General features: G+C 33.6%; 1 protein-coding gene across 1 annotated transcript in view; it reads left to right on the forward strand.

Annotated features, from left to right (window-relative positions):
- Positions 1-25,113, forward strand: part of Rerg (RAS like estrogen regulated growth inhibitor) — a 112,884-nt gene extending 87,771 nt beyond the window's left edge. Inside the window, exons 3-5 of the mRNA XM_027955984.2 lie at positions 12,097-12,153; positions 21,868-21,941; positions 23,454-25,113. Of these exons, the coding sequence (XP_027811785.1) occupies positions 12,097-12,153; positions 21,868-21,941; positions 23,454-23,861 (539 nt within the window). The 3' untranslated portion in view covers positions 23,862-25,113. The remainder of the gene's footprint in view (positions 1-12,096; positions 12,154-21,867; positions 21,942-23,453) is intronic.
- The last annotated feature ends 2,399 nt before the right edge of the window (positions 25,114-27,512 follow it).

The raw sequence follows: 27,512 nt of genomic DNA on the forward strand, positions 1-27,512 counted from the left end.
GCCTCAAGGCAGGATTTAGATTATTAGATTGTACTCCAAATTACTCACACATCTTTTTATTTTTCCTGGGACATGAAAAGGGACCGAAAACTCCTCAAAAATAGAAAGTGTATCTGATTTTCTTTGCTGTCTTTCTCATTGCCAAAATGGTTCCTAAAATTCTAATTTTTTGTTATTGTTTTTGATAGAATGAACTTCTTAATGACTAAGGAAACTACTAATTAGACAGTTGCTTATCACATACTACTTTATATACTACATCATTTTGTATATTTCTTATTTTCCTCATGTACTGCCTTCTTAAAGACTTTTTGAAGAGGAAAAAAAAAGTCTTATTTATCTTAAAGTTTCCCTTTCGTTTCTTGAAATTCCTATTCTGTGTTGCCATGGCTTCTGGTCATGGATATTTTCTCTGTTGAAGAAGAACTCTAGTCACGAACTAAAAATTCTTTTCTCAAAGCATGCTTCTCCATGGGATATATGCTCATAAGAAAAAACAAGTTCAACCATGCAGAATTAAATTGTATTCATAGAAATGTTAACATATAGTGGTAAATATTGTGTATTGGAAAAAGCATGTGTTTTAAGGTAAATAAAACTGGGTTCAATTTCAGTTCTGTCATTTAACTGCTCTCTAAGCATAGACAAGTGTATTCATTTTTTTTTTACCTCAGATTTCTTATGTGTAAAGTAGGAACATTAATTTCTTCTTTTCAGAGTTTTCTTGAGAAATAAATAAGTTTGTAGTCAGTATCCAATATATACCTAACTCCCCTTTGGCTATTTAACATTCCTTTAGTGTTTTTATTTCAAACAACTAAAACCTACCTAATGGAATTTACCAAGAGAATATACACTGTAATCCAATAGCTAATATGATTAATAAATAGGTATTTTTCTTCACAAAATTAATTCCCCAAGAAACTGTTCACAAATCTAATGTAGGGGGTCTTCTTGTTTTGTGAGTAATGTTTATTTTTAAATCTCTGAAAACTGTTGACTACCTAAGGGATTGGAATGAAATTTAGAACTGATTGTAGTGTGAGGGTAGGGATAGTGATTCTTCTCTGGCCTGGCAAGCTGAGGTCAAGCAAATCCTCAGCTTCATAATCATCTGGCAGGCAGACCAGATGGGTATCTCAACCAGACATTGAACCTGAGAAATAGTTGATATATTTTCAAGAAATAGAAGTTCTACTTTAAAGACCATGGTTTTCAAACAATATAAACACTCCAGAATACAGACCCCAGTAAAATAGTAAAATTGGAACCAAATAATTTATTCACATTTTAAATGTTTCCTCATTCATTTATCAAATGTATATTGGGCATATATGATTTATCAGGCACTTATGATAATGATGAAGATAAAGATCAGTAAGATTTAATCTCAGACCTTAGATCATTTATAATGGGTAAGGCATACAGTAATATAAAAGAATATTTACAAAATAGGTGTATGCCTTCTGTAACAGAGATGAAATGAGTGACAATTCCATGTCACAGAAGGAGCAGTTACTTGCATGGCAAAGCCAAGGGATACTTTAAAAGGGAAAATATACCTCATCACTTACTACGGATAGATGTACTATCTGATGAAGAGTAACATTATGTATGAGTCTATTGTATTCTAGCATATTTTCTCCTTTACTTGATTTAGTTTTATTCTGTATTACCTCCCAATATGTTGAATAAGTATTAGTTTATTTGGAATTTTAAGAGGGCCAAACTAAACAAAATCAGCCCAAAGGTATTTATGTTGCACCCCAAATATATAGTGATTTTTACTATATTTCAAATAATATTTTTATTAAAGTTTACTAATAATTTATTATCTATAATATTACTAAATTAATAATGGTAAATTATTATTGTCATGTTCAATAGTGAGGCAATACAAGTAAATATTTAGAAGTTTACCTCTAGAAAATCATTTTTTTTAGACTATACATTTATTTTTATTATTATTTTACTTATATGGATCCTACAAAAAATTCCACATTCAGTGGTTATTTCTTCCCTGATTTGCAATTTTTTATAGTTGTACATGCTGATGGAATTTATACATGCACACTATACACAATTTAACAGTATAATTTAGCCAATATCATTCCCCAGTATTTCTTCTTCTCTCCCTACTTCCTATTACTTTCCTGCCCTTTCTTCTACTGATCTGATTTTCATGAGATCTGCTCCCACCTTTCTTTTCCTTCTTCCTATCTAGCTACCACATATGAGAGGAAACCTATGACCCTTAACCTTCTGAGTTTAACTTATTTTATTCAACATAATGGTCTCTAGTTCTATCCATTTTCCTACAAATAACATCATTTCATTTTTCTTTATAGCCAACTAAAACTTCATTGTGTATACATACCACATTTTCTTTATCCATTCATCCATCAATGGGGACACTTAGGCTGGTTCCATAACTTGGCTATTGCAGATTGTGCTATTATTGACATGGTATGCATGAATCCCCATAGCACGTTGATTTTAATTCTTTAGGATAAATGCCAAGAAGTAGGATAGTTGGGTTATATGGTGGACACGGATATGCACATATTGCTACACTGTGCTCACTTTAATTCCTCAGGATAAATACCAGCTGGGTCATATGATGCTTCCATGTCTAGTCTTTTCAGATTTCCATACTGATTTCCAGAGTGATTATATTAATTTATAGTCCCACCAACAGTATAAAAGTATTCCTTTTTCTCACATCCTTTCCAGCATTTAATATTATTTGTATTCTTGATCATTGCCATTCTAACTGGTGTGAGATGAACTCTCAGTAGTTTTGATTTGCATTTTCCTCATTTCTAACAATTTTGAACATTTTTTTCATGTTTCTGTTACCATTTGTATGTCTTCTTTTGAGAAATGACTGTTTAATTTGATTTCCCATTTATTAATTCGCTACTTGATTTTTGGTATCAAATTTTTGAGCTCTTTTTTTAAAAATATTTTTTAGTTGTAGTTGGACACAATACTTTTAATTTTATTATTGTTATGTGATGCTGAGGATCGAATCCAGCGTCTCACACATGCTAGGCAAGAACACTACCGCTGAGCCACAACCCCAGCCCCAAGTTCTTTATATATTCTAGATGTTTCTCTGTCAAGAGTAGATAGCAAAGATTTTCTCCCATTCTACAGGTTATCTCTTCACATTCTAATTGTTTCCTTTGCTGTGTAGATGCTTTTTAATTTGATGTCATCTCATTTATTAGCTCCTGGCATTATTTTCTCAACGTTAGGGGTCCTTTGAGAAAGTTATTTCCTTTACTACAGTGTTGACCCTACATTTTCTTGTAGGAGTTGCATGGTTTCTGGTCTAATTCCTAGGTCTTTGATCCATTTTGAGTTGCTTTTTGTGCAGGGTGAGAGCTAAGGGTCTAGTTTCATTCTTCTACATATGGATAACTAGTTTTCCCACCACCATTTGTTGAAAAGACTATCTTTTCTCCAAGGTTTTTGGCACTTCTGGGGAGAACCAAGTAATTGTAGATGTGTAAGTTTGTCTCTGCAACTTCTATTCTGTACCATTGGTCTATGTGTCTGTTTTTATGCCAGTATCATGTTACTATAGCTTTTTAGTATAAGAAGTCTGGTATAGTGATGCCTTCAGCATGGCTTTTTTGGCTTAGAATTGCTTTGGCTATTCTGAGTCTTTTATTCTTCCAAAGGAACTTTAGGACTGTTTTTTTCTAGTTCTGTGAAGAATGTCATTGGTATTTTGATGAGGATTGCATTGAATCTGTGTATTATGTTTGGTAATATGGCCATTTTAACAATATGTATTCTGCCTATCCATGAACAGAGGAGAGCTTTCTGTCTTCTGAAGAAATTTCTTTCTTTAATATTCAGTGGTTTTCATTGTGGAAGTCTTTCACCTCCTTAGTTAGATTTATTCCTAAGTATTTTTTAAGGCTATGGTAAATGGAATTATTTTCCTGATTCCTTTCTCAGCAGATTCATTGTTGGCATATAGGAAAGCTATTGATTTTCTTTTGTTTTAAATAGTTATACATGACATTAGAATGCATTTATGCACTTTGATATATCATACATAAATGGGGTATAATTTCTCATTTTTCTGATTGTACATGTTGTAGAATCACATCAGTTATGCAGCCATATATGTAGGTACATATATGTAATATATGTAACATAATATAGTTAATAATATCTGTTTCATACTTCTATCCTTCTATTCCCATATCCCCTCCTCTCCTCTCCTTCACTCCCCCAGTCTTCCCAGCCTTATTGTAAATTAGCATCCACATATCAGAAAAAACATTTGGCCTTTGTTTTTTTTGGGGGGGATTGACTTATTTCAAAGGTATTGATTTTTGCATGTTGGAAAACCATTTTTTGAGAGATAATTTGAACTTTATGTTTAGCAGGGTTTTGATTCTTTTCTTTTGTAACAAAAGGAATGCTGAGTAAGACAATGTGTCTTTTTTCAAAATGAAGAATACCTGTATGTATGTGTGTAACAATGTACCCATGTATAAGCTATATGTAACATTCCTTGTGAACTTTTTCACATTGAAGGTTTAATGATAATAGAGTACCAATAAGACCCCTAAGGTCTCTGGTTCTAAATTCCTCATCTGTGAAAAGAGGGGATTGCATTGAGTTAGGGTGATGCACTCAAAGACTGTGGATCTTGAGGCCTGAAAGAGTAGGCTTGTATTTTAGGCAAAAATATAAATGATTTCAGGTTTAATCTCTACATTGATAGTCATCCATATCCATATTTATATATTTCATATTATAAGGGAGTGGAAATTAATGAAATATATGCAGATATCTAGCACAATGTCTGACCTAATAGTGCACACTCAGTAAATGATGGTGGATGATACTAACATCACTGCATTAATTTAAAACTTTTTCCCATTATAAATTTTACAGTATTTTTAAATTAAGGCTGTGTTCAGTGATGTGAATAAGCAATTCCCAAGTGATATTAAACCTTCTCATCTTTCTCTCTTTCATTATTTTTAATGCTTGCTTTATTTATTATGGCATTTTAAGTATAGGTCATAAAATTCAAACTGAAAGAGATTGAGTGTTGATTTTGCAACTTGTGTGGGCTTGGTAATACATACCATTGCTTTATGGGGTTTTTGTTGGTATTAAGGTCAAGCAATTACTATAATAAAATGAAAAAGAAGAAGAGGCAAGGAAGGAGACACTCTTTTTCCTGGGTGCATCCTGCTTTTGAAAAGTTTCACACTTAGAATATTATGTAAGTTTTTTATAATATCTTCGTGCAGTTTTTAAGTTTTAATATTTCTATTTATTAAAAATTGAGAAATTTGGTTGTATATGAGAAAAATAATTAAGAAAATAAGTGATAGCTGTACTTACCCCAAACCCTAACAGACTATGGTTGTATTAGTATTATCCATGTTTGCCTGCATTTTATATAGAAAAAAAATTCTTATTTTTCACAGAATATTTAAAACTATGACAGACCTGTCTTAATGGACAGAATTGTCCATTAAAAAGTATTTTAAAGTTACCTGATCTTACAACTTAAAACTGTTTTTTGTTTTTGTTGTTGTTTTTTCAAATGAAGGTCTCATAGTTTACAAAATACAAAGAATATAAATTACAAATATAGGTCCATAATAACTTTTCATTATTATATAAGTTAAGAAATGAAAAAGCACTATCTTATAGTTTAAATTAAACCAAGAGTTTTCATTTTATGTATGTTACAAGAATTATAGGCAAAATTCAGAAGGTATTAATGATGACCAGATTATGAGTTGTGTTTCTTGAAATGTTCCTCATTGAAACAAAAATTCTCTTATAAAAAATGTGGCCTGTCCATTGTAAACACTTCCAGCTTAATTTCTCCAATACCACCAACTACTGACCATAACTCTGTAAGTGCATGCTAGTTTTTTCTCTGCCTTAAAATAAGCACTTATCATTGTGTGCACTGTGTTTGGGGACAGATTTATCATATACCAATAGAGAGAAAAACAATCCCAGATATTTAGCAGGTAATTTTTGTTAAAGTATACATTGCTAATCACATTATTTCATAAACTATATAAGTGAAAACTAATGGCCTAACAGAATTTTAGAGTATTATCCTAAAGGTTACCATCTGAAAATTCTGTCTACATCTCTCTGAAGTATGGCTTTTAACTTTTTTTTAGAATGTAAGAATATCAGTGTCAGTTTTCATTTACCATGAAAAGTTTATTTCTTTCTAACATATTTATTGTACAGAACATATCTAATCAATTTTAATTTAAACATATTATTTTGATCTTTAAAATTGGCACTTGTGATGCTTCTCTCTTCATTAAAACCACATGAAGAATTATTCTGAGTAACCAGTGCAAATTTGTTAATCTTTAAAATAGCATGGGTATTTTAATGTAGCAATTTTGCCAGTTAGCTCTACTTATGAATAGAATATCATCCCCCTGATTTATGACATTGACTTTTAAAAATATTTCCTTGGGTTAAATTCTCCATACTGAATTTTCCATTCTACTAGAAACAAACTTTCATTAATAAGGAAATTTATAGTCTAGTAATACTAAAAATGAATCACATATGATGAAGAGTTATCCAAGTAGGTTATAAATTAAGCAAAAGGAGGAAAATATTCTTCCTTAAGCTTGTCATTAGATCTGTTTAACATATTTACTAGAAAAGTATGGGTTTTCAAGGCAGTGGAGAAGAAAAAAATAATTTTAGAATACAGAGAATTAACTGTAACAAACCAAACAGGTCAAACCTTAAAACTCAGGAGAAAAAACTTTATATCAGACTTGTGGTGGAAGTTAAGATGATCAACGTCATCATTTAACTCAAAACAAAAACTTCACCCAGCATTGTTGGGAAAGAGAGAGTGTGAATTCAAAAGAAAATTAGACCACTTTTTGTAATAATCATTTTAATAAAAAAATAGAATTATAATTTGTGTAAGGATCATAGAATAGCTACTATAAAGGATTTCAATTATATATTCTTATAACCTTTCAAGAAAATAGTTATGGAAAGATGGAAAGATGGCATGATTCTAATGTGAGCTCTTTTGTGTTAATTTTTCTTCTGCTTCTTTAACTATTAAAGGTGGTAATCTGTGGCATATACTGATGCATCTTTTTCATCTATTCAATAAGTAGTTTTTAGTCTACCATGTTGGCAAGGATTTGGGGAAAAGATACACTTTCATGTTTTTGTTGGGACTACAAATTGGTGCAACCACTCTGAAAAGCAGTATGGTGCCTTTTTTACTAAGAATGTAACCACTGTATGACCCAACTATCCCACTCCTCAGTATATATCCAAAAGATCTAAACTCAACATGGCTATAAGGATATAGCCACATCAATGTTTATAGCAGCATAATTTATAATAGCCAAGCTATGGAACCAAACTAAGTACCCTTCAACAGATGAATGGATAAGAAAATGTATTTATGTCCTCAATGGAGTATTACTCAGCAATAGAGAAGAAGAAATCATGTTAAGTGAGATAAGCCAGACCCAGAAAGTCAAAGTTTGAATGTTTTCTCTGATATGAAAAAGCTAGTCTAAAATAAATAAGAAAATAGAGAAAATAAATGACTGGGGGATTCCATCAAAATAGAAGAAAGAGTTAAGTGGTGGCACATGCCTATAATCCCAGTGGCTCCAGAGGCTGAGGCAGGAGAATCATGAGTTCAAAGCCAGCCTCAGCAACGGCAAGGTGCTAAGCAACTCAGTGAGACCTTGTCTCTAAATAAAATACAAAATAGGGATGGAGATGTGACTCAGTGATTGAATGTCTTTCCTTTAATCCCCAGTACCCCCTCCCGAAAGAAGAAGAAGGAGGAGGAGGAAGAGGAGGAGGAGGAGGAGAAGGAGGAGGAGGAGGAGGAGGAGGAGAATGATGACCACTAGAGTAGCAGAAGTGGATTGAGGGAGAGGGAAGAGGGATGAGATAAAGGAAAAGGAGTGGAATGAATCTGACCTAAGTTTTCTATGTACATATATGAATATACTACAGTGAATCTTGTGTATATTTATGAGACACTAATTTTAAAAAAAACTGTAAATAAATAGCAGAAAGATAAGTAGAGTGGAATAAAGGAAACAAGGGGAGGGAGAAGGGGGGAGTATGGAGGGAAAAACTGAAGACTTAATTAGAGCAAATTTTATTCCATATATTTATGGATGAAATGATTCCTAATGTAATGTATAGCCTATATGAACAAATAAAAGAATGAAAAAAACAATAACAAAGAGGAAATCAAGCATAATGATAAAAATAATGATATAGAATCATCTTGGTCGTTTTATTTCTCTCATCAGTGGTGGTGGCTGTAGTAGTAGCAGTAGCTCCCTAGTAGTAGGTAAACCCCACAAGGTCAGGGATCTTTGGATTATTCCAAATGCTTAGAGCAGAACACAGCATGGAAGAAGCACTCCATAAGGATTTGGATAAAGCCACAAGGTCAGGGAGAATTGAGAGTGAAGATATAACATGAGATGATTTACGTTTTGACAGAATCTTTGGCTGCTTTGTGAACAGTAGTCTAAGGGGTTGTGAGGGTTGGAGAAGCAGAGCTGCTGAGGAAGTAACTGGGTGCTAACGGTGAGAACAGGCAATGGGAGCCACAGTGGCTGAGGAGGTGAGACAGAAGGATACATTGCACATGGCTACCATGTTCCGTAGTAAACTTAAAATAAAAATTGGGAATAAATAATACTGATGATGTTTGATGATCACACCAGTAAATGGTGAAATGTCACCTAAGTACCTCAGACACAATTTAAGTAATAATAAAACCTTGAAAAGACATCATGTCCACAGATGTAAAATTATTATTTTTATTCTTTAATAGTTTTAAATTGAAACATTTTTGAAGAACTCTTTTCTATAAGTAACCTATAAGACATGAAATCATATCTTCAAAGACTGCATAGCTAATATGTCAATTTTTCAGTGTCTTTAAAATATTTGAAATAGATTTTCTGAAATGCATGATTATGTTATTAAAAATAATTATTCACATGTGTCTCTTTTAAAAGAATACTTGAAAATATTTATGGGGATTACCTGAATTAGCCTTTCTGGTTATGTTGTAAAAATGGAGCCAATAACTCAGAAGTCGATAGGAACAACTTTTTCAGCAACAAACACTATGACCCGATGTTGCATAGAAGTCATGTTCTTTCTGACCTAACCCCAGAGCTAATTTCCTCCTGTGTTATACAAAATTGTAACAAGTTTTTAAATGTGGCTTATCAATTTATGACATAATAAAATAACAACAGAGAAGAACAGGTAGTTTATTAGAGGTGGTTTCAGTGGCCGTAGCCAAAGAAGACAGATGTAGTATGTGAAGGAAGAATAAAATTATATATGCACATTCAAAAGCTTTAAAACTTTGAAAGCCCTAGCACTCTGGATTTATTTTGCTTCATCCACTTCACAAAAGTATTGCTGCATAACTGCACAGGCCACTAATCAAGATTCTTAACCAGATCCAGACATTTAAAAATGATGTAATTATGTTCAGTGTATTTTATTTTGAAAAGCAAGTGCCTAATACATTTCAGAAAGATTGAGAAATGATTAACATTTCAATGATTTTGGAATGGGAGAACTTCCAATTTCAGTTATATGAAAATTAGTTAATTTGGTGGCTGAGGCTGTGGCTCAGTGGTAGCGCACTTGCCTGGCATGTGTAAGGCACTGGATTCAATTCTCAGCACTGTATATAAATAAATAAAATAAACATCTATCAACAACTAAAAAATGTTTTTTTAAAAAAAGAAAATTAGTTAATTTTGATATCTCCTTTCTTAAAGATGACAAACAATTATTTTCTCTAGGTTACAGCCTTCATAGTTAAAATTACATATTCTAACAAAAGATGAAACTCTTTGAATCCCATGGGCAGTTATGTTTACTAACATTGCTAATTTTAAAAAGAGAAAAAAATCTGTCTGTGTTTACTACTTCATATATTAAAAAAAAATTAAAATCCCAGTCTCCAGAGAATGAACAGCGACAGACTGTGAACATTGCAGATCAAACCACAGATAGGCTCACTGTGGGAAGGATTATAGGGTCAGTGGCCTTGCTACTTTAGGCTCTGCAGAGATTCGGCTCAAATCCAGCCTCACACTCTCACTCTGTAATTAGAAAGGACACTGCTACTTTTAGTCTCCAGGGGATATGGTCTCTTTTATAAAGTCCTCATTTCAGTTTTCACTGTCATCTCCCACATGAGACACTAGGATAGCAGGCAAAAACCCTGTTATTCCTAAAAGTGACAACAGACAAAGAATGGCAATAATCTTCAACTAATTAGTATTATTTCTTCAAGAGTATCTTTTGGCTACTACATTCAAGGCATTTCAGTAAAAATAAAAATGCACTAATAACCAATATTTTAAAACTAGAAAATGATAGACATTGATTCTTTAGTTAAGGTCAGTGGAATCCCAGGGAGACCATCAAGGGTCTCCAGAGGGCTTGAAAGTCTGCTGTAATTTCATGCCAAATTGTATGTACATGTTTCTAGAAAAAGGATCCAATGTTTTCAGTCCATATTCAAAGCATCTGTGATGACCCCTTTGAAATCTTTCCTAGTATTAACAACCAGTATTAATCAACTCTAATACAAGTATAGGAAAATGTTCAGCATATGTCCCATCAATTTTTAAGGACAATAGAGTCCATATACTCCAAATTTTTTCTCCAACCCATATTCCAGTGAAATATGGTTCAGGTGACCTAGGATTTAAAATCAGTTGGATACAATGGATACATTATAATCATTGTAAACAAATTTCCCGAATTCAAATCCTGACTCAGACACTAACTAGTTAGATGAGTGCAACTGAATTAGCCTCTCATGGCCTCAGTTTCCTTATCTAAAAAATGGGACATAGTACCTGCCTCAGGGGTGGAATGAGGTTTGAGACATTCCTTCATGTAAAGTGCTTAGGACAGTTCCAGACCTGGCTCTGACTGTATTTCATCAATGTTATTTTGGAGGAGCTTTAATGAATCTTCAGTAGAATTCTTAATTTTGAATATCTATGTTTTTATAATCTACAATACTAGCTTGTGATCTTTCCATTATAGTAAAACTTATCATGATTTTAACTCATGATTGTCAATCTTTCTTTTATTGGTACATATTAACTCTACAGAATAGTGGATTTCATTCTGGCATATTAGTATTTGCATATAATATAATTGGATCAATTTCACTCCTCAATACTCCCTTCTATCTGCTTTCCCCTACTGTATTGGTCTCCCTTCTACTTTCATAGTATGTATGTATTGGTACTAGGGATTAAGCCCCAGGGACACTAAACCACTGAGCTACATCCTAAACCCGTTTTTTTTTTTTTTTTTTTTTTTTTTTTTTTTGAGACAAGGTCTCACTGAATTGCTTAGGACCTAGCTACATTGCTGAGGTTGACCCTGAACTTTAAATCCTCCTGTCTCAATCTCCCAAACATCTGGGATTACATGCATGTGCCATATGCCTGGAGAGATCTATTTTTATGTATGTATGTATGTATGTATGTATGTATCTAACTATCTATCTTTTTCCTCTAGCTTTCACATAAGAGAGAAACCACATGATACTGCCTTTCTGAGTCTGGCTTATTTCCCTTAACATTGTGCTCTCTTAGTTCCATCCATTTTCCTGCAAATGACATAATTTTGTTCACTCTTTATCGGTATTTAAACTTTGGACACCTCTATTTTGATTCTTTTTATCTGAAATCATTGTATTCCTAAAAATTTTGTATGATGAGCATTGTCACATGGTGATATTTTTGTTTTTAACCCTTTGACTGAAGGTACACATCTAAGCTGTTGATTAATGTATAATAAACACATTACAACATGATTTCAGTTTTAGGCCTCAATATGAAATTGAAAAAGTATTCAAATAAACATAAATTTATTGGGATTATATTCACTACAGAAATATTAAATGCATATAAAGTTGTATAAACCTTTTCCCTTTCTTTAGAAGATTAAGAACTCTATCAAACGTGCAAATTTGATTGACATGCTGTTCTTTTTTTCCCCCCACAGCTCTTGTAGTGAGATTTCTGACCAAACGGTTCATCTGGGAATATGATCCCACCCTCGGTAGGTCAAATTTTGTTTCCTTCTATCATCTTCCATTATGACATTTTAAAGCCCCTTGCAGCTGCTTTGGAAGTAAGATAGTTATCATATCATGCAAAGAATCTCTCTAAGAGGCAAGAGCTGTGATTCATGTTGTATATGCTTAGAACCCTGCAAGATTTTAACGTGAAAATGAAGAGACTAAGTTAAACCTAAGACATAAGGAAGTGGCAATATGATGCCCGCCCATCAAAAAAGAGCCTCACTCCAATGAGAAAAAAAAAAAAAAAACAGACAAAGCAAATTTGGTGTGGGGTAGAATGGCAAGCTGAAGGCAGTTTAACAAAATCCCAAAGTTCTGAATACCAATTTGGGGAAAGTGTAAGAATAAACTATGTCCTCCCACCAATTCTTCTCTCCTATGAATCAGACTAAAATGTGTTTAAATAAAGATGCAAAATGTGTGGTCTGCAGATCTTGAAAGTAACAATAATGTTTATGCATAAAGTGTGGGCAGACTATTTCTGAGCTCTTTTGTTTTGGTTTGGTTTTTGTTATCACTCTAAGGTTACATATGTTCAGCTTAAAGGGGAGCCTTCTTTCTCTCTTGTGCCTTATTATTTTCATTCACTCATTTGACAAATATTTATGAACTGCCTTCTGTGTGTCAGTCATATTCAGATACTGCAGATAAATTCAATGGCAAAAAAAAAAAAAAAAAAAGAAAAACCTCTGTTTTTTTTTTTTTTCCCTGCTAACAGTCTAGTAAAGAAAAGAATCAGTAAGTAAATAGATATATATCAGATGATGCTGTAAAGGAGGACTGAACAGGAAATAATGAATGCTTCTGCACTTTATTTTTTTTAATATTTAATTTTTAAGTCTATTCAATACTTACTTGAGTGAGAAGTACAAGGTAAAGACCAAACATTTTTTTCCAAATATTTGAGCAATTTTCCCATAGTTAAATAACTCCTATCTTCCCCACATTACTTTCAGTATTGTCTTTGTGTAGTAAATCATTTATGATAGGACACAATTTAGATTCGCTTTTCACATCACATTCAATAGTACACTCTTGATATTTGTATGCAATATTTTACTACTCAGCATTACTAAGAAATTTTATTTCATTACTGTGTTTTACAAAATCATCTTGGCTACTTTCTCCAGTGTATTTTTTTCAGGTCAGTTTTCAAAACTGTCATAATATGATATGATTTTGATTGGAATTGTAGTAAAACTAAAAATTATTTTTAGAAGATTCATATCTTTATGCTATTCAAGTTTTTAACCTAGCATATCTCTCTGCATTTATTCTTCTTCTAGGATTTTTCTTTTAAATATTTTGTTCATCAAAATTTTTCAACATATTTTTTAAATATATACACACTAAATTTAAGATGATCTATTTGGATCTAAAAATGCACCTGTTTTTTAAAAAATTATTTTTTATTGTTTTCCTCACTTAAGTAGACACCTGTTGTCTTCTTATATTTTCATTATTTATATAAGTTTACAGAGATTATCTGAGAATCTCAATGATCTACAGGAGTTTAAAAAATACTAATTATTTGTTATACTCACACATCTCAATGAAGATGAAATGCTCTAAAAAGGATCTCATAATCATTTTTTGCTCTTGCTCTGAATATGTTCCAGTAACTAACGCTATTATTTTTAATTAGTCTTAGGTGGACCATTTTCCTTTTGTTTTATTCATTCTGAAAAACAACTGCTATTAATAGAACCAGCCTGCTTCCATTGCTGGCAATGCAGGCTTCATCACTGAGAATGGCAAGATTTCTCTGAGTGCCCTCGCTCAGCTCTGCTAGGAGAGTACTGTGGCTACTAGGCAACAAGAGTGCTCTGACCTAGGACTTCAGGAGTAACAGGTGCATGACTCACTCCCAGGTGATGGTTTCCTTTAGATTTCACTCTGGAGACTGGGATCTGTGTGGGTGTGCACACCACTAGAAACCACTAATGTTCTGCCATAAAGGAGACTCCAATTCATTTGATTCAAGAGAAATTAGCATTTCCTGGGCTTAACTTCACATTACTATAGAGAAGACCAGATCCTTTGTTGAAGTCATGGCTATTTTAAAAGTCCAAGACAACCACCAACAGCAATGGCTACATTACAGAGCAAACTGACATAGCTAGGGGAAAAAATAGTCTTGCATTCCGAATTCAGTCTTCCTCAGAAACAAGGGACAGCATTTTAAACTTGTAACAGAATTGTTGCTCCATGTAGTTGGAAGCCATAAATACCATTCTACATATTAACAAAACTTGAATATTTACTGTTACAAAATAATTCTAGAAAGAAATTGCTTGCTACTGTAGTAGTCCCAAACTTCTAGATGGCAAGCCCACTGGTTTTTGTTTGTTCGTTTTTGTTTTATTTTGTTTCGATTTTTTATAAAGAGGGTCTATCATAAGAATTTCAATTAGAGATGTAAGGGGTAGAAAGTGAAGGGAACTAAATCTACACATATTTAAACTTCTGTTTCATAAAAATGGGAGTTTTTAAAAAAAATATCCAGTGTTTTGAAGGATACAAAAAAAAAAAAAAAATAAACCATTTAATCCTTTAATCCTTTTCATTGAATGATTTTAGTTCCCCTCTTTTTTTTTTTTTTTTTTTTTTTTTTTTTTTGCATTTCACAGCAGACCAATAAAATCTTTGTCAAAGGCCAGTAATTGTTTATGAACAAACCACCACTCAAGTGTGTAATATTTGGGATGTGGACCATCTAACCAAGAAAACCCCTAATGGGGATGGCTGCAAAATTCTGGTTGTAGACAAACAGAATCCATATTGTACAATCTCAACCAAGAACTGAATTTCTACCTCCAAGAGCTAAATTGCCCTCTAAGAATGTGAGTCATAGAAGAGGATACACACAGAGACTTAGATTGTCTTCAATTGTGTATGTGCCCGTGAGTGAGTGAGTGTGTGTGTGTGTGTGCGCGCGTGTGTGTTGGAGACATTTGGAGAGGAGAGAGACTGCATTTTGGTACACACATTTCTGTGCTGGTGCATAGGAGGCACATTGCATTGTGTTTGAATGGATGGAGGCTCTCTGTATCTGCATAGTAAAAGGGTGGGATTCAGACAGATTAGACCCACTGGTGTTTGGATTCCCTATGTGGTTCTTCTTGCCTGCCTTACAGCTCTTTCTGCTTGGAAAGATTTATACAAAGAGAGATACACACCCAGAACAAATTCTCTCAACTGGATACCAAAGCAGAAGTGCTCAGCCAACTCAGAGCGCTATATAATACAGCACTGCAGGGAACCTGGAGATAGTTCTTTGTCAAATAAGGAAGCAGGTCCAAAAAAGTAAATTTTTATCCAAGATTACTTAGACCAGCAGTAGAACTGAAGTCAATGCAATTTCCACTCCAAAATAAATAACATTATTAACTGCTGTTGTTTCTGTGCTGCTTAGTGTCCATACTAAAGTGCTGAAATTTGAAGAAAAAAAAAGTACCAACTAAGTTACTGTAAGAGTTAACCACATTCAACATCCCTTTGAGCATGAACTCCTCTCGGAGTATACAAAATATATTTCTACTTATAAAAATATGACTGAATGCAGGTTTTAAATCATATACACAGTGAAACTAAGATTTTTTAATATGCCTAAATCCATTTTGAAGCTAATATTTGTTTTGCAGTAAACAACATTTTGATTCATTTTAGAAGTACCTCCTAAACAATAATCCCCTACCCTTCAAAAATAAAAAATAAAAACAGAGACTCGAATTATCATTTTTGTTAGTAGGAAGAAAATAAAAAGTCTGTTCACCATCCAGACACATACACATTTTTCTCATGTGTTTTAAAATGAACATCAGCATTTATTACAAAAAAAATAACTTAGTGCATTTTTTCAAAACTATCTCAGAGAAGCTAGCACATACATGTACATTGTTTTGACTCTGTGGCTAGTACTTCCAGAGTTTCACATATAGAGAAAATGGGTTCCTAATGAAAGACACTTAAAGAAAATATGTTCAAAATGGTGTGAAACTGGTTTTGGTCTTAGATGAAATCCCCATTGCCACCCACTGCTAAGCCTGTGGCAGACATTCTCTCATTTCCTGCATTTCATCCTTTTTTTTTCAATCACAAACAGCCAAAGAGTCACACGACTTCATACAATTTTCATTCTATCCTATTTGCCCCCCTGCTGCGGCCTTCTGTGGTTGAAATACATATCCTATTTATCATGGAAGCAACACAGAAAATTTGCCCTGTCTCTCAGACAACTTTTGGTGCAAAAAAAAGATGGACTAGAGCCCAGAATTCTGTTTTCCAGGCTCCAGGGCTGATGCCAGTCTTTTGAAAAGGAAAGTCAGTATAAAGAACAGTGAAGCCGAAAACCAAAGGGCGTGTGACGCTGCCCAGACTTCTCCCTGAGCTTGGGCACCGAAGATGGAAGAAGGAGATCATTGAGAGAACAGTTAGAGACAAGTAGCTGCTGTAAACGGAATTTTAGAGCATTCCATCATACAAAACTAATAATCTCTCATGATAGGGATGGAATATTCTAGAACTGAGAATCAGCATTCATACTGTGTACAGATTGCAAGTTCTAAGAGAATGAAAATAGTACAAAATACACCTAATCTCATTTTAAAATACTACTTTTGGAAAATACTATGACAAGGTACATGCCTGTGGTGACCATTATGGCCCAGTGCAGATGGCACATACGTAAACGTTGAGGCTAAGTTCATGCTACTTCACTCAGCTTCCTTTCTACAGTTTGTATTTTGGGTAGGAATTTATATTTATGGTAAAATTATGGTTAAAATTCTGCAAAATAGTGGATGAAATGGAAGAAAGGTAGATAGACAAAATAATAATAATAATAATAATAATAATAATAATAATAATAGGAGCACTTGTTCATAGCCTATCCCTGTGGAAGCAGAAACTTTTGCTTGGTTGATTGGTCATTTAGGTAGTTTGATCAAGATAGTAATTATGTTAGTTAAATTCTCTTTTCATTGTACTTTGCCATTATTGTATATATGAAGCCTTTATATTATTGTTTTATTTGTCCCTGTATACCTTATTCTGACACCCTTGTGCTCCTCTTTCCCATAAGTATATTCTAGTGTGTTTGATACTAAATGTAGGTTTTCTATTACATTCCAAAGCCACTCCAAAGCCAGTCTTCCTGGTCCAAAATCTGACTACTACCACTTATCACCTTTGTGGCCTTCAGCAAATTATTTACTCCTGTTATGTCTCAGTTTCTTTTTCTAAAATGGAGCTAATAGTAATAAACACTTTATGAGATGTTTGTGAAGAGTAAATGAGTTAACATAAATAAAGCATTGAGAACAATTTTTGTTCAAACATTCAGTTTGTGCTATTATATATATAAAGAATAAATTTTTGTCTATTCATTTAAATTTACATAAGTTTTATTGTGTTGTGTCTCTATTTCTAATCTTTATAACAGAACATTATAAAGTCCATGTATGTTGTTATATATCTATCTAGTTTTCTGCATAGCGTTCCTTAGTGTGCCACATTTAACACGTCTTCCCTGTGTTAAACACCCAGTTAGTTACCTTCAAAGTGAACTCCTTCTATCACCAGGGAAAACCTTGCCTTAAATCAATGGTTCTCAAACTTTATCATTCATCATAAGCACCTGGAGGGCTTGTCAGAACATAATGTTGTTGGATCCCATACCCAACAGGTTTGGGGTGGAACCTGAGAATTTGCATTTCTAACACATTCCTAATTGATACTGATTTTGCTGATCCAGACACTAGACTTTGAGAAACACTTCTATAAGAGCCTGGACCAGGTTTTTGTTTTGTTTTATAATTTCGCCTGGGAGGAAGTTGCAGGATCTTAGGGTGTATGAATATTTAATATTGTTAAATTGCCCTCCAAAATGCTGAGCCAGTCTACCCTCCAGTTGCTGGTACATGGAACCTCTCTAGAATCTAACCAAGCATTTCATTATCTAACTTTCTAACTTAGGCCACTCTTATGGTTGTAAAATAATTTTATAAGCTTCCCTCTGGTAAGTAACCAGGTAAAACATCATTTTATATACACTTGGTCTTTCTCTCCGCAAACTTCCTCTTTGTATATTTTGCTTATATTTATTTTCTCCTCATCCGTATTTTTTTTTTACTTTTAATTTCTAAATGCTTCTCTATAGTTTAGGTATTTACCAGTTTGGGGATTTGATGTGGCAAATACTTTCTCCAGATTTTAGCTTATTTTGTATTGCATAATTTTTTAATATAGTCAACTTGTTTATTTTTAGTTCATTTTGTGTGTGTTTTTATATTTTTAACTTATTGTTTTAAGTTTACTTTTCAAGTCTAGTTGATTTAAATCTTTAATCCATCTGGATTTACTTTTAGTGCATGCTCCAGGGGGTCCATAGAGTGACCTATTCTTTCTTGGTTGTTCCTATTACCATCCATGGAACAATGTATTCTTCCCCCACCCCGGGTGGTTTGTGGTGCCACCTCAGTCATATACTAAATTCCTATATAAATGAGCATCTATTTAAGGCTTTGTGAGTTTGCATGTTCTGACACTAGTACCATACTGTTTTGGGTAGTGTTATTTACTTTGCATTACATCATTTTAGATAAGCTTATTTAGTTCCTCAAAAAGTCTGACTGGACTTTGAGTTTGAATTGCAATTAAATTTGAGATCACTCTGAGGGAAATTTAACATCTTTTAAAAATTGTTGCTCATGCCCTTTTCTTGGAAATTTTCCTATCTATTCGAGTATCTTTAGGGCCTTTTCATGAAGTTCTGAACTTTGCTAGTTGTGTTTGTTCTTTATTGTTTCTTAGATATTGATATTTATTTTACTGCTCTTGGGAGTGGTTACTTGTCATTTATATTTCCTATGTGGTTTTTGCTGATATAGAAGAATTTTAGTGATTCATTCTGATAGACCTCAAATTCATAGCCTTGATTTTTAAATCCCTTTCCCACCCTTATGATACTAAAAGCTCAGTCCTTGTTTCCATTTCCAATCCAAAAATGAGAACAAGTTTTGATATAAAGAAGAATGTTTTGTTGTTTTGCTAGCAAAGGAGAAGCAGAGGACTCCTGTCCCAGAAGCTGTGATTCTCCCTGCTAGAGGGAACGCAGGGATTTTAAAAGAGGAATAAAGGGTGGGGATCCAAATATTATGAGTAGATAGAATTAATTAGTGTCAATCTGCTGTCCTTGAGAAAGCCATTGCTCCAGTTCCCAGGTCTAGAGTTTGTTTATTCTTGTGGGCAGTGACATTCTTCCAGGCAGTGAAGGACATGACAGCTTAGCTTGGGACAGGAAAAATGTTCATGTCATTTCCCTTTCCCCCACTGTTAGGGAGGGTAAGGAGAAGAGGAAGAAAGGGAAAAACAATCGTGACAGGTTTAAAATAAGTCAATCATGATCAAGCATCAAGGTTTGTACCCAGATCGAAAAGTGGACTCCCATTACACTTATGTCTCTTATTTATTTTTTCCTATCTTATACTGTCCAGTGTTTTTTTAAAATTTTGTGTGTATTTTTATTTTAATTTGTTATATATGACAGCAGAATGCCTTACAATGGGATATAGCTCAGTTGGTAGAGTGCTTGCCTCGCATTTACAAAGCAATGGATTCAATTCCAGCACCACAAAAAAACAGAGGAAAAAAAGAATTATCCAGTATTTGTAGTCCATGTTGGATTATATTGTTGTATAGCACATAATTTCCTTGCTTAAGAGTTTGAAGACAATCTGTATACTTAGTCCATTTATTTTATGTATGCTGTGGGGTTTTATATGTAACATTTTTTTTCATGTCAGGGAATTCCTTTTATTCTTAGTTTTCTGAATATTTTTAAAAATCTTAAATTGATAATGAGATATAGGGAGGAAAGTATTTTTCTTCTTGATAGTCATGTGATTTGTCTTCTTTAGTTCATTAATATATTAAATTGTGTTGATAATATTTAAACACTATTTCCATTCCTGAAATAAATGCTATTTTCATAATATATTTATTAAACTGTTGAACTCAATTGGATAATATTTTATTTATAAGTTTTGAATCTATGTTCAAATATATATTATTATTTTGTTTTCTTCTTGTTACTTTTGTACTACTAGTTAATGGAGTCAGAATAATTTCTCATAAAAGGTTATACTTTTTCTCTCATGATATTTTGTATTTTATTTATTTTCTTATATATTTTAAAAATTATTCTCTTTTGCTTTTTTAACTTTTTCTGTATTTTATTGTCTTCTGAAATAAGTGTGTTTACTCACACCTGCCTCCCAGGTCTTCTCCTCACCTCCACCCTGATATAATATATTAGAATCACATGGAATTGTAACTGTGGACTGCTTTTGGTATAGTTTTGTTATTTTCTTTTATGCCATAGATGTCATAAATCCAGTGTCACTGCTAAGAAGTCCAATGTCAAATTTGAGTCATATCCTTTTGTAGGTGAAGAGCTTTTATTCTCTAAATCTCTTTAGATTTTTTTTCTTTTCCATTTATATCTTAAATTTCACCGAAATTTAGATTGAAAACCTTTTCCTCACATATTCCATTAGTCATTTTGATCTGAAGTAGTTCAATGACTCTCATCCAGGGAAATTCTTAGTCATTACAACTTTGAATATTTCCACATCTCTGTGTATTTTCTTCTTCTGTCTTTGAGGTTCATTTTATAAAGAACGAAATTTCTAATTGTATTGACCATACTTCCTATTAAGTTTTCAGCTTCCAGTTTTCTTATTATCACTTCCTGAGACCTTCTGGGAGAGTTCCTCCTCCTGATTTTCATCAGCTGCCAATTATTTATTGATTCCTTTATTTCAGTTGTTCTAGTTTTCATATAAAGCGCTTGTTTTTTACCTTTGGTTTTCACTTATGTGATGAGGGTTACATTCAAGCTTACCTAGTCTTCTTACACCTGCTAACTTCTCTTCACCCGCTCACAGCTTGGGTACCACTCTGCTCTTGACCCACCTCAGCTGATACTGAGTAGCTACTGCACCCTGCTTTGAAGAGGCAACATAAATGAGAGAAATCTGCATTGTTCCTTTTCTCTTCCAAGCTTCCCAGCCCACCTCTAATATGGGTTACTGTTCCTTGTCAACTACAAACACTGGGTCCCACCTGTCTATTACTGCCCCAAGTGTTTCCCATGTTTTACATCATTTGGTAAGATCTATCCACTTCCCTCTAATATCTATTGGGTTGAGGTTTAGAAAGAAAATATTAGTTTCTGATTGTATGTAACTTTGTTAGGAAAATAAATTAACAGAGCTTTACAGAAACTGGACATTTAGGGCCATCATGACCAAATCCATTTTGTGGAAAACCACCTTATCATTCTAGAAAATAGAAGCCTCAGTTTATTGAGATAGAAAAGAGACTATAGAGAACTGACCTCAAAATGGAATAAAATGGAACCTTAAGAGGAGCAGACAGAGGATCAAGGAAACAAAGAGAGCTCTCACATTCTAAGCCCTGAAGTAGTGGCTCATTAGGAATTATGCCTGAAGCTCTGTGAGTACAAAGATGCTATATTCTTGCACATTCTTCTTTGCTTCTCTAGCTTGCACAATCCCCTGTACTACAAGACAGATATGCTGCTCCATGCCTAATTTCTCATTTTAAGGATCAAATTAAATCTTGCATTTATTTACCTGTTTGTCTTCTTTATTTGCTCATTCTCTCAGAATCAACCTACCGACACCAAGCAACCATCGATGACGAAGTTGTTTCCATGGAGATCCTTGATACTGCTGGTCAGGTGAATAGAAATTGAACTAAAATATTTTCTGCATCAAATAAAAAAAGACATGAATAATGTGCACAAAATTGAGGCATGTCATTCAAGTAACTTTTGCATAACTAAAAACTTATTTCTACAATTTTATATATTAACACATTTCTAAGAGCCTGTGTATAATGTTTATGTAAACTTCCCTGTGCTTCAAGAAGGTTTTGAAAATACTGTAATATTCATATATTGTCCAGGTTGGAATCTCCCACCTGTTTGGTGGCTTAGCAGGATAATAAGTTTTTCATGGTCAAATGTATTTTGAAATGTTTAGATATACTTAAACAAGTGCCTTTACTGATAGTTTGCAGAGGTTTTATATGCTAATATGCAAGGTAACCCTTTAAGAGAAAGTATATAGTATATATTGACTTCTCTGGACTTCTCTGGCCTTATATAAATTTGTCTGTTTGCTTCAAAATGCTTTATTTTGGAACTCTCTCCTGAAATATTTTCTTTGTAAATCTAATTTGAGGTCAGTTAGATCTGAAACGATGAAATGATTCATAGATAGGTTTAATTCTTTTTTTAAATTGATTTTAGTTTTTTAAATACAGGAGAGCGGAATGCATTACAATTCTTATTACACATATAGAACACAATTTTTCATATCTTTGTATAGAAATGACCAGTGGGATGAGTTAAGAAACTGGAGTTTTCCATGGTCCTTTGTCAATAATCTGTAACTCCAACAAGACTTGAATTGAAGAGTTTAATCCATGAAATGTTCTTGAAATGAATTTCACACATTTACTTCTCATCACCATCTCCTTATGCTCTGACCTTCACACTCTGAGCCTACTGAGAGAGGCCACAGCCTCCAGAAACCACTTGAACCTTTAAAGGCAATGCTTTCTCAAATTATAGGTATACCTTCCCATGAAGAATCACTTCAATAAGTTTCCATCATTATTGGTACTATGTGACATATTTGGGGTATTGGCATAGGGGGAAAAAAAAGGCCCACCTTAAAGTTGGACTCTTTCTTTCCCTAATTGTCTTCAATAAAAAAGGAGATTAAAACACACAAAGAAACCAAAAAAGGGAGAGGGTACATCTTGCTGAATTTTGGCTCTAATTCTGACACCTAAATATTGGGGTAACAACCACTTGTCTATTATTAATTTATTAATTTTCAATTGTGATGAGAAAAAGTCTCAATAGCAATATGCTCAACCAAGGGTATAATTTATTAATAGTTCTTGTGATTATAAAAGTAAGAATATAGCAAGAAAAATTAAAAGTAGAAATTCAGTCTATGAGTTAGAACCTTTTCAATTGCCTGAAGTATCTTGATATGAGTAAGGAATGCTCCTATTCCAAACTCATTGAGAAAGTAAACTTGGGAAGGCAGACAACCAAGACATTTAACAAAAGTGGATATGAAGAATAGTGATTAAGGGGTTATTATCAGCATCAGCAGTGTCTATGCATTGTGATCACCTCCAATTTTCTGAGCTGCTATTTTTTCTTGGCCTACAGGAAGACACCATTCAGAGAGAAGGGCACATGCGATGGGGGGAAGGCTTTGTGCTGGTCTATGACATTACTGACCGAGGAAGTTTTGAGGAAGTGCTACCACTGAAGAACATCCTAGATGAGATCAAAAAGCCCAAGAATGTGACTTTAATCTTGGTTGGAAACAAAGCTGATTTGGACCACTCCAGACAAGTGAGTACAGAAGAAGGGGAGAAGCTGGCCACAGAATTAGCATGTGCTTTTTATGAGTGTTCTGCCTGCACTGGAGAAGGGAACATCACAGAGATCTTCTACGAGTTATGTCGAGAGGTGCGTCGCCGGAGGATGGTGCAGGGCAAGACGAGGAGACGCAGCTCCACCACACATGTCAAGCAGGCCATCAACAAGATGCTCACCAAAATCAGTAGTTAGGCCGCTCTGGTCTTTCAGAGGCACTGCAGAGGTGGGTTGGGTCATTGGAAATTGTGCCCTTCTTTTTTCCTTCCAAAAATGAAATGAAATACCCCACTCCTTGTTTTGACTAGGGGAATTGTCTGGGCTTCTCATTGTTCCCCACCTTTCATATGTTGGGGGTTTTAGAGTGTCTTGTGCAGTTTCAATGCTGACAATTATTCCCTTTCCTGCTTGCATAGGATCCACTCCGCTACAGCTTGAAGATGTAGCTACCAGAAATTGAGAAATGGCTGGGCTCATATTCAGCTATTTTTAGGCATCTCCACATTGCTTAAACAAGTTAGTCTTTTCAGAGGCATTTTAAATTAAATTTTAAATTCCATTTCTTGTCAAAGACTACCAATGATCATCATAAATGTCTGAGATAGCAGAAAATAAAGTAAAAACACCATAAGGACAGCTGAGCTGTTGGAGCTAAGACTAGAACTCAGTTCCTTTTTGAAGTGAGGATTTTCTGAATTATCTTAAATCACTGAGTTTTTCTTTAACCCTGCAATTTGTTCTTACCTTGAAACATGAACTCGTGAAGGTTTTTCACTGTAATAGAGTTCATTTCAATTTGAGTTGATTATCTCAATGACATATTAACCATTATGCCCTGATTCTTCTTGCTTGGCTTATACACCTCTGTAATAACAGAGGCAGCAAGACCCACTATTCAAATCTTGATAAAGCTTTCTCCTCAAACCCAAGGTGATGTAAAACATTAGCAATCTTTTCACCAAATTCTAATTTCATTGCATGCATGTAGGAGTTAGTCTTAGAGATGCCTGATTGTTTCTCACTCTGTTTATCACCCTAGCAGAAAGACAATAATCCAAACAACAGGGTAATTAGGAATGGAGCTTAAACACCCCTCTGTAGGGAAGCCAAGGCTCTGTGCCAGCCACATCAGAAAAAGAAGCTTCTGCTTCATTAAGATGACCACATGACTTCTTTAAAATTTTAGGTAAATTAATTCACTTAGAAGAATTCAGAAAAGAACAGATGATTTGAGTTCATTATATCTGAATAAATGTGCATAAAACAGATTCTTATAAAAGTACAGCCTATAACTAACAAGGCTTTATAACTCTCTTCTCCCTCTTATGCCCCCATATATCAACATTTGGGCACTTTATTTTAGAAGAAAATATATATCTTTTACATATGTATGTATTTGTAAATGCATAGATATATGTATAAAATTTGTAAGTGTTGGAAGCTTTAGTTCACCATGTATTTGGACAACTTGGTGTAACTGACTTTATTTTATGTGACTATAATAAAAAGCATAATTTTCAAATTTTGGCAGTCTTTTTTATAATAAAAACATGAAACATTTTGTAATTTTAGGAGACACTTGAGGGAGCAATTGAATTGCAGAGTTGAAAAATCAAGTAAGCCCTATTTTTAAAATTTAGCTCCTGTTGATAATTATAGCTGCTACTTTTAGAGTGCTTAGGTGCTATTTTAGGCATGTTATATATTATTCCCCCAAATCATCACAATCACCCTATGAAAGAGTATTACAATGATCACAGTTAAAGACAAAGAGTCATAAGGGGAACAAAGTAATGCAGCTGCATCTACACAGAATTTAGTGGGTAGAACCAGGATTTGAACTCAGAGGGTCAAAGACTCAGACTGTACAGTCCACACTACTACCCACTATGTAGTTCTTACCCTTGAACTGTAGGTATGAAGATAAAGGAATATATATATATATATATATATATATATATATATATATATATATGTAAGAATATAGCAAGAAAAATTAAAAGTAGAAATTTAGTCTATGAGTTAGAACCTTTTGAATTGCCTGAAGTATCTTGATATGAGTAAGGAATGCTCCTATTCCAAACTCATTGAGAAAGTAAACTTGGGAAGGCAAACAACCAAGACATTTAACAAAAGTGGATATGAAGAATAGTGATTAAGGGGTTATTATCAGCATCAGCAGTGTCTATGCATTGTGATGTATATATATCATATACACAATTCAATACAAGTTTGTCGACTGGATGGTGTCAGACCTGAACTTTAAGGAATATATAAGAAAAATTTAAGAAAGAAAAATGGTGAAATTATCATAGGCAAAGAATATTGTAGGCACATTTCATGGAGACATGAAAGTTGATGGTAAGTGTGAGAATTTAAAGGAATTTATATGGCCACATATGTAATTTTTAGGGGGAAAAAGAGAGGATATCAGAAGAGAAGAATAGAAAGAAAAGGAGTAAAGGAATAGGAAATAAGAATAAAATGCCAAAAATTCATAGTCTTGCAACCAACTACCTATTAAAGGACTAAGTTAGAAAACTCAGCTGTGATTCATTTTTAGTAATGTCCATTTAGACAATGTAAAGGGAAAGGATGCAGTAAAAATTACTTTGAAAATTTGGTACCTTCTATATTTATAATCTCTTCCATTCTCTCATATTTGTGTTTGGAAATATAGCTCTCTCAGCTCCTATTAAAATCAAGCTCCTAGGGAGACAGTAAAATACTTGTGTGTCATCTTCCAGTAAAAAAAAAAAAAAAAAATCTAAGAAAGTTAAATACCCAGCCAGCAACACCAGTAATTACCCTAGACATATGAATTCAAATCCAGACCTGTTAAAAATCCTAGAACCACTGACATAAGTTCCAACTGGTGATTATAGAAGAACATGAGATTACATAAACATAAATTAGCTATTTCTCTCATGCCCAGGCTCCTCCACAGAGAAAGGTCACAAAGAGGTTAATATTACTAGTAATTTGGAAACTGAGTCACATTTTCATGAGTGCCAATGATGCAAGAAGATTCATCTAGTAAAGAGTAGGGATAGGGTTTTATTTTCAGCGTTAAAAGCATATCATACTAGACATGATGGTATAATAGGTGCCATATTTACTCTTACATATCAAACAACTAGAAAAAACAGATGAAATATATGTAACAATGGTATTTAAACATTGAATAATAAGCAATAAAGAACTGAGAAAAATACCTCTGATTTCACCAGTAGCCAAGTAGCAGGTTCTAGAAAGCAATATTGTGAAGAAATACTCAAATAGACCATGGTGGTCTCACTGAGTTGAAGAAACAAAAATTAGAACTTCAGGAGGCCAAGGTCTTAAGATCTGTGGGATATAATGTCTGCAGGAAGGGATCTTAACAGAGAAAAAAACCCTACAGATCTGTGAAAGGGTTCCTTCAGCCTTTGACTAAATATGGATGAATGCATGGTGAGAGGAAATTACTTAAAGTTGAAATAAGAAATACAGAAAAGTAGTAGGTCAAATTTCAGGTAAGCCATACATAGGACTGGGAACAGTTTACCAGCCACGCTGAAAAGACCTTGTAATATATAAGTAGTACACATGACATTCAAAGGGATATTGTAGTATTTGAGTGTACATTTTCCCTAGATCAAGATGCTAAGTATTAACAAAGTTTTAAAAAGCCTGAAATTGATGAAGCTGAGTTCAAGTAACTTGATTTCAAGCTAAAAAAAAAAAATCCAACATACTATATAAAATTATACAAAATAAATCCTGTACCTAACAAGGTTAAAAATTATGATGGTTGGCATCCAGTCAAAAATTATTATGCACACAAAGAAACAGGGAAAATATGTC

The sequence above is a fragment of the Marmota flaviventris genome, chromosome 3, assembly GCF_047511675.1.
Source record: "Marmota flaviventris isolate mMarFla1 chromosome 3, mMarFla1.hap1, whole genome shotgun sequence".
In the NCBI taxonomy this organism is placed as follows: domain Eukaryota; kingdom Metazoa; phylum Chordata; class Mammalia; order Rodentia; family Sciuridae; genus Marmota; species Marmota flaviventris.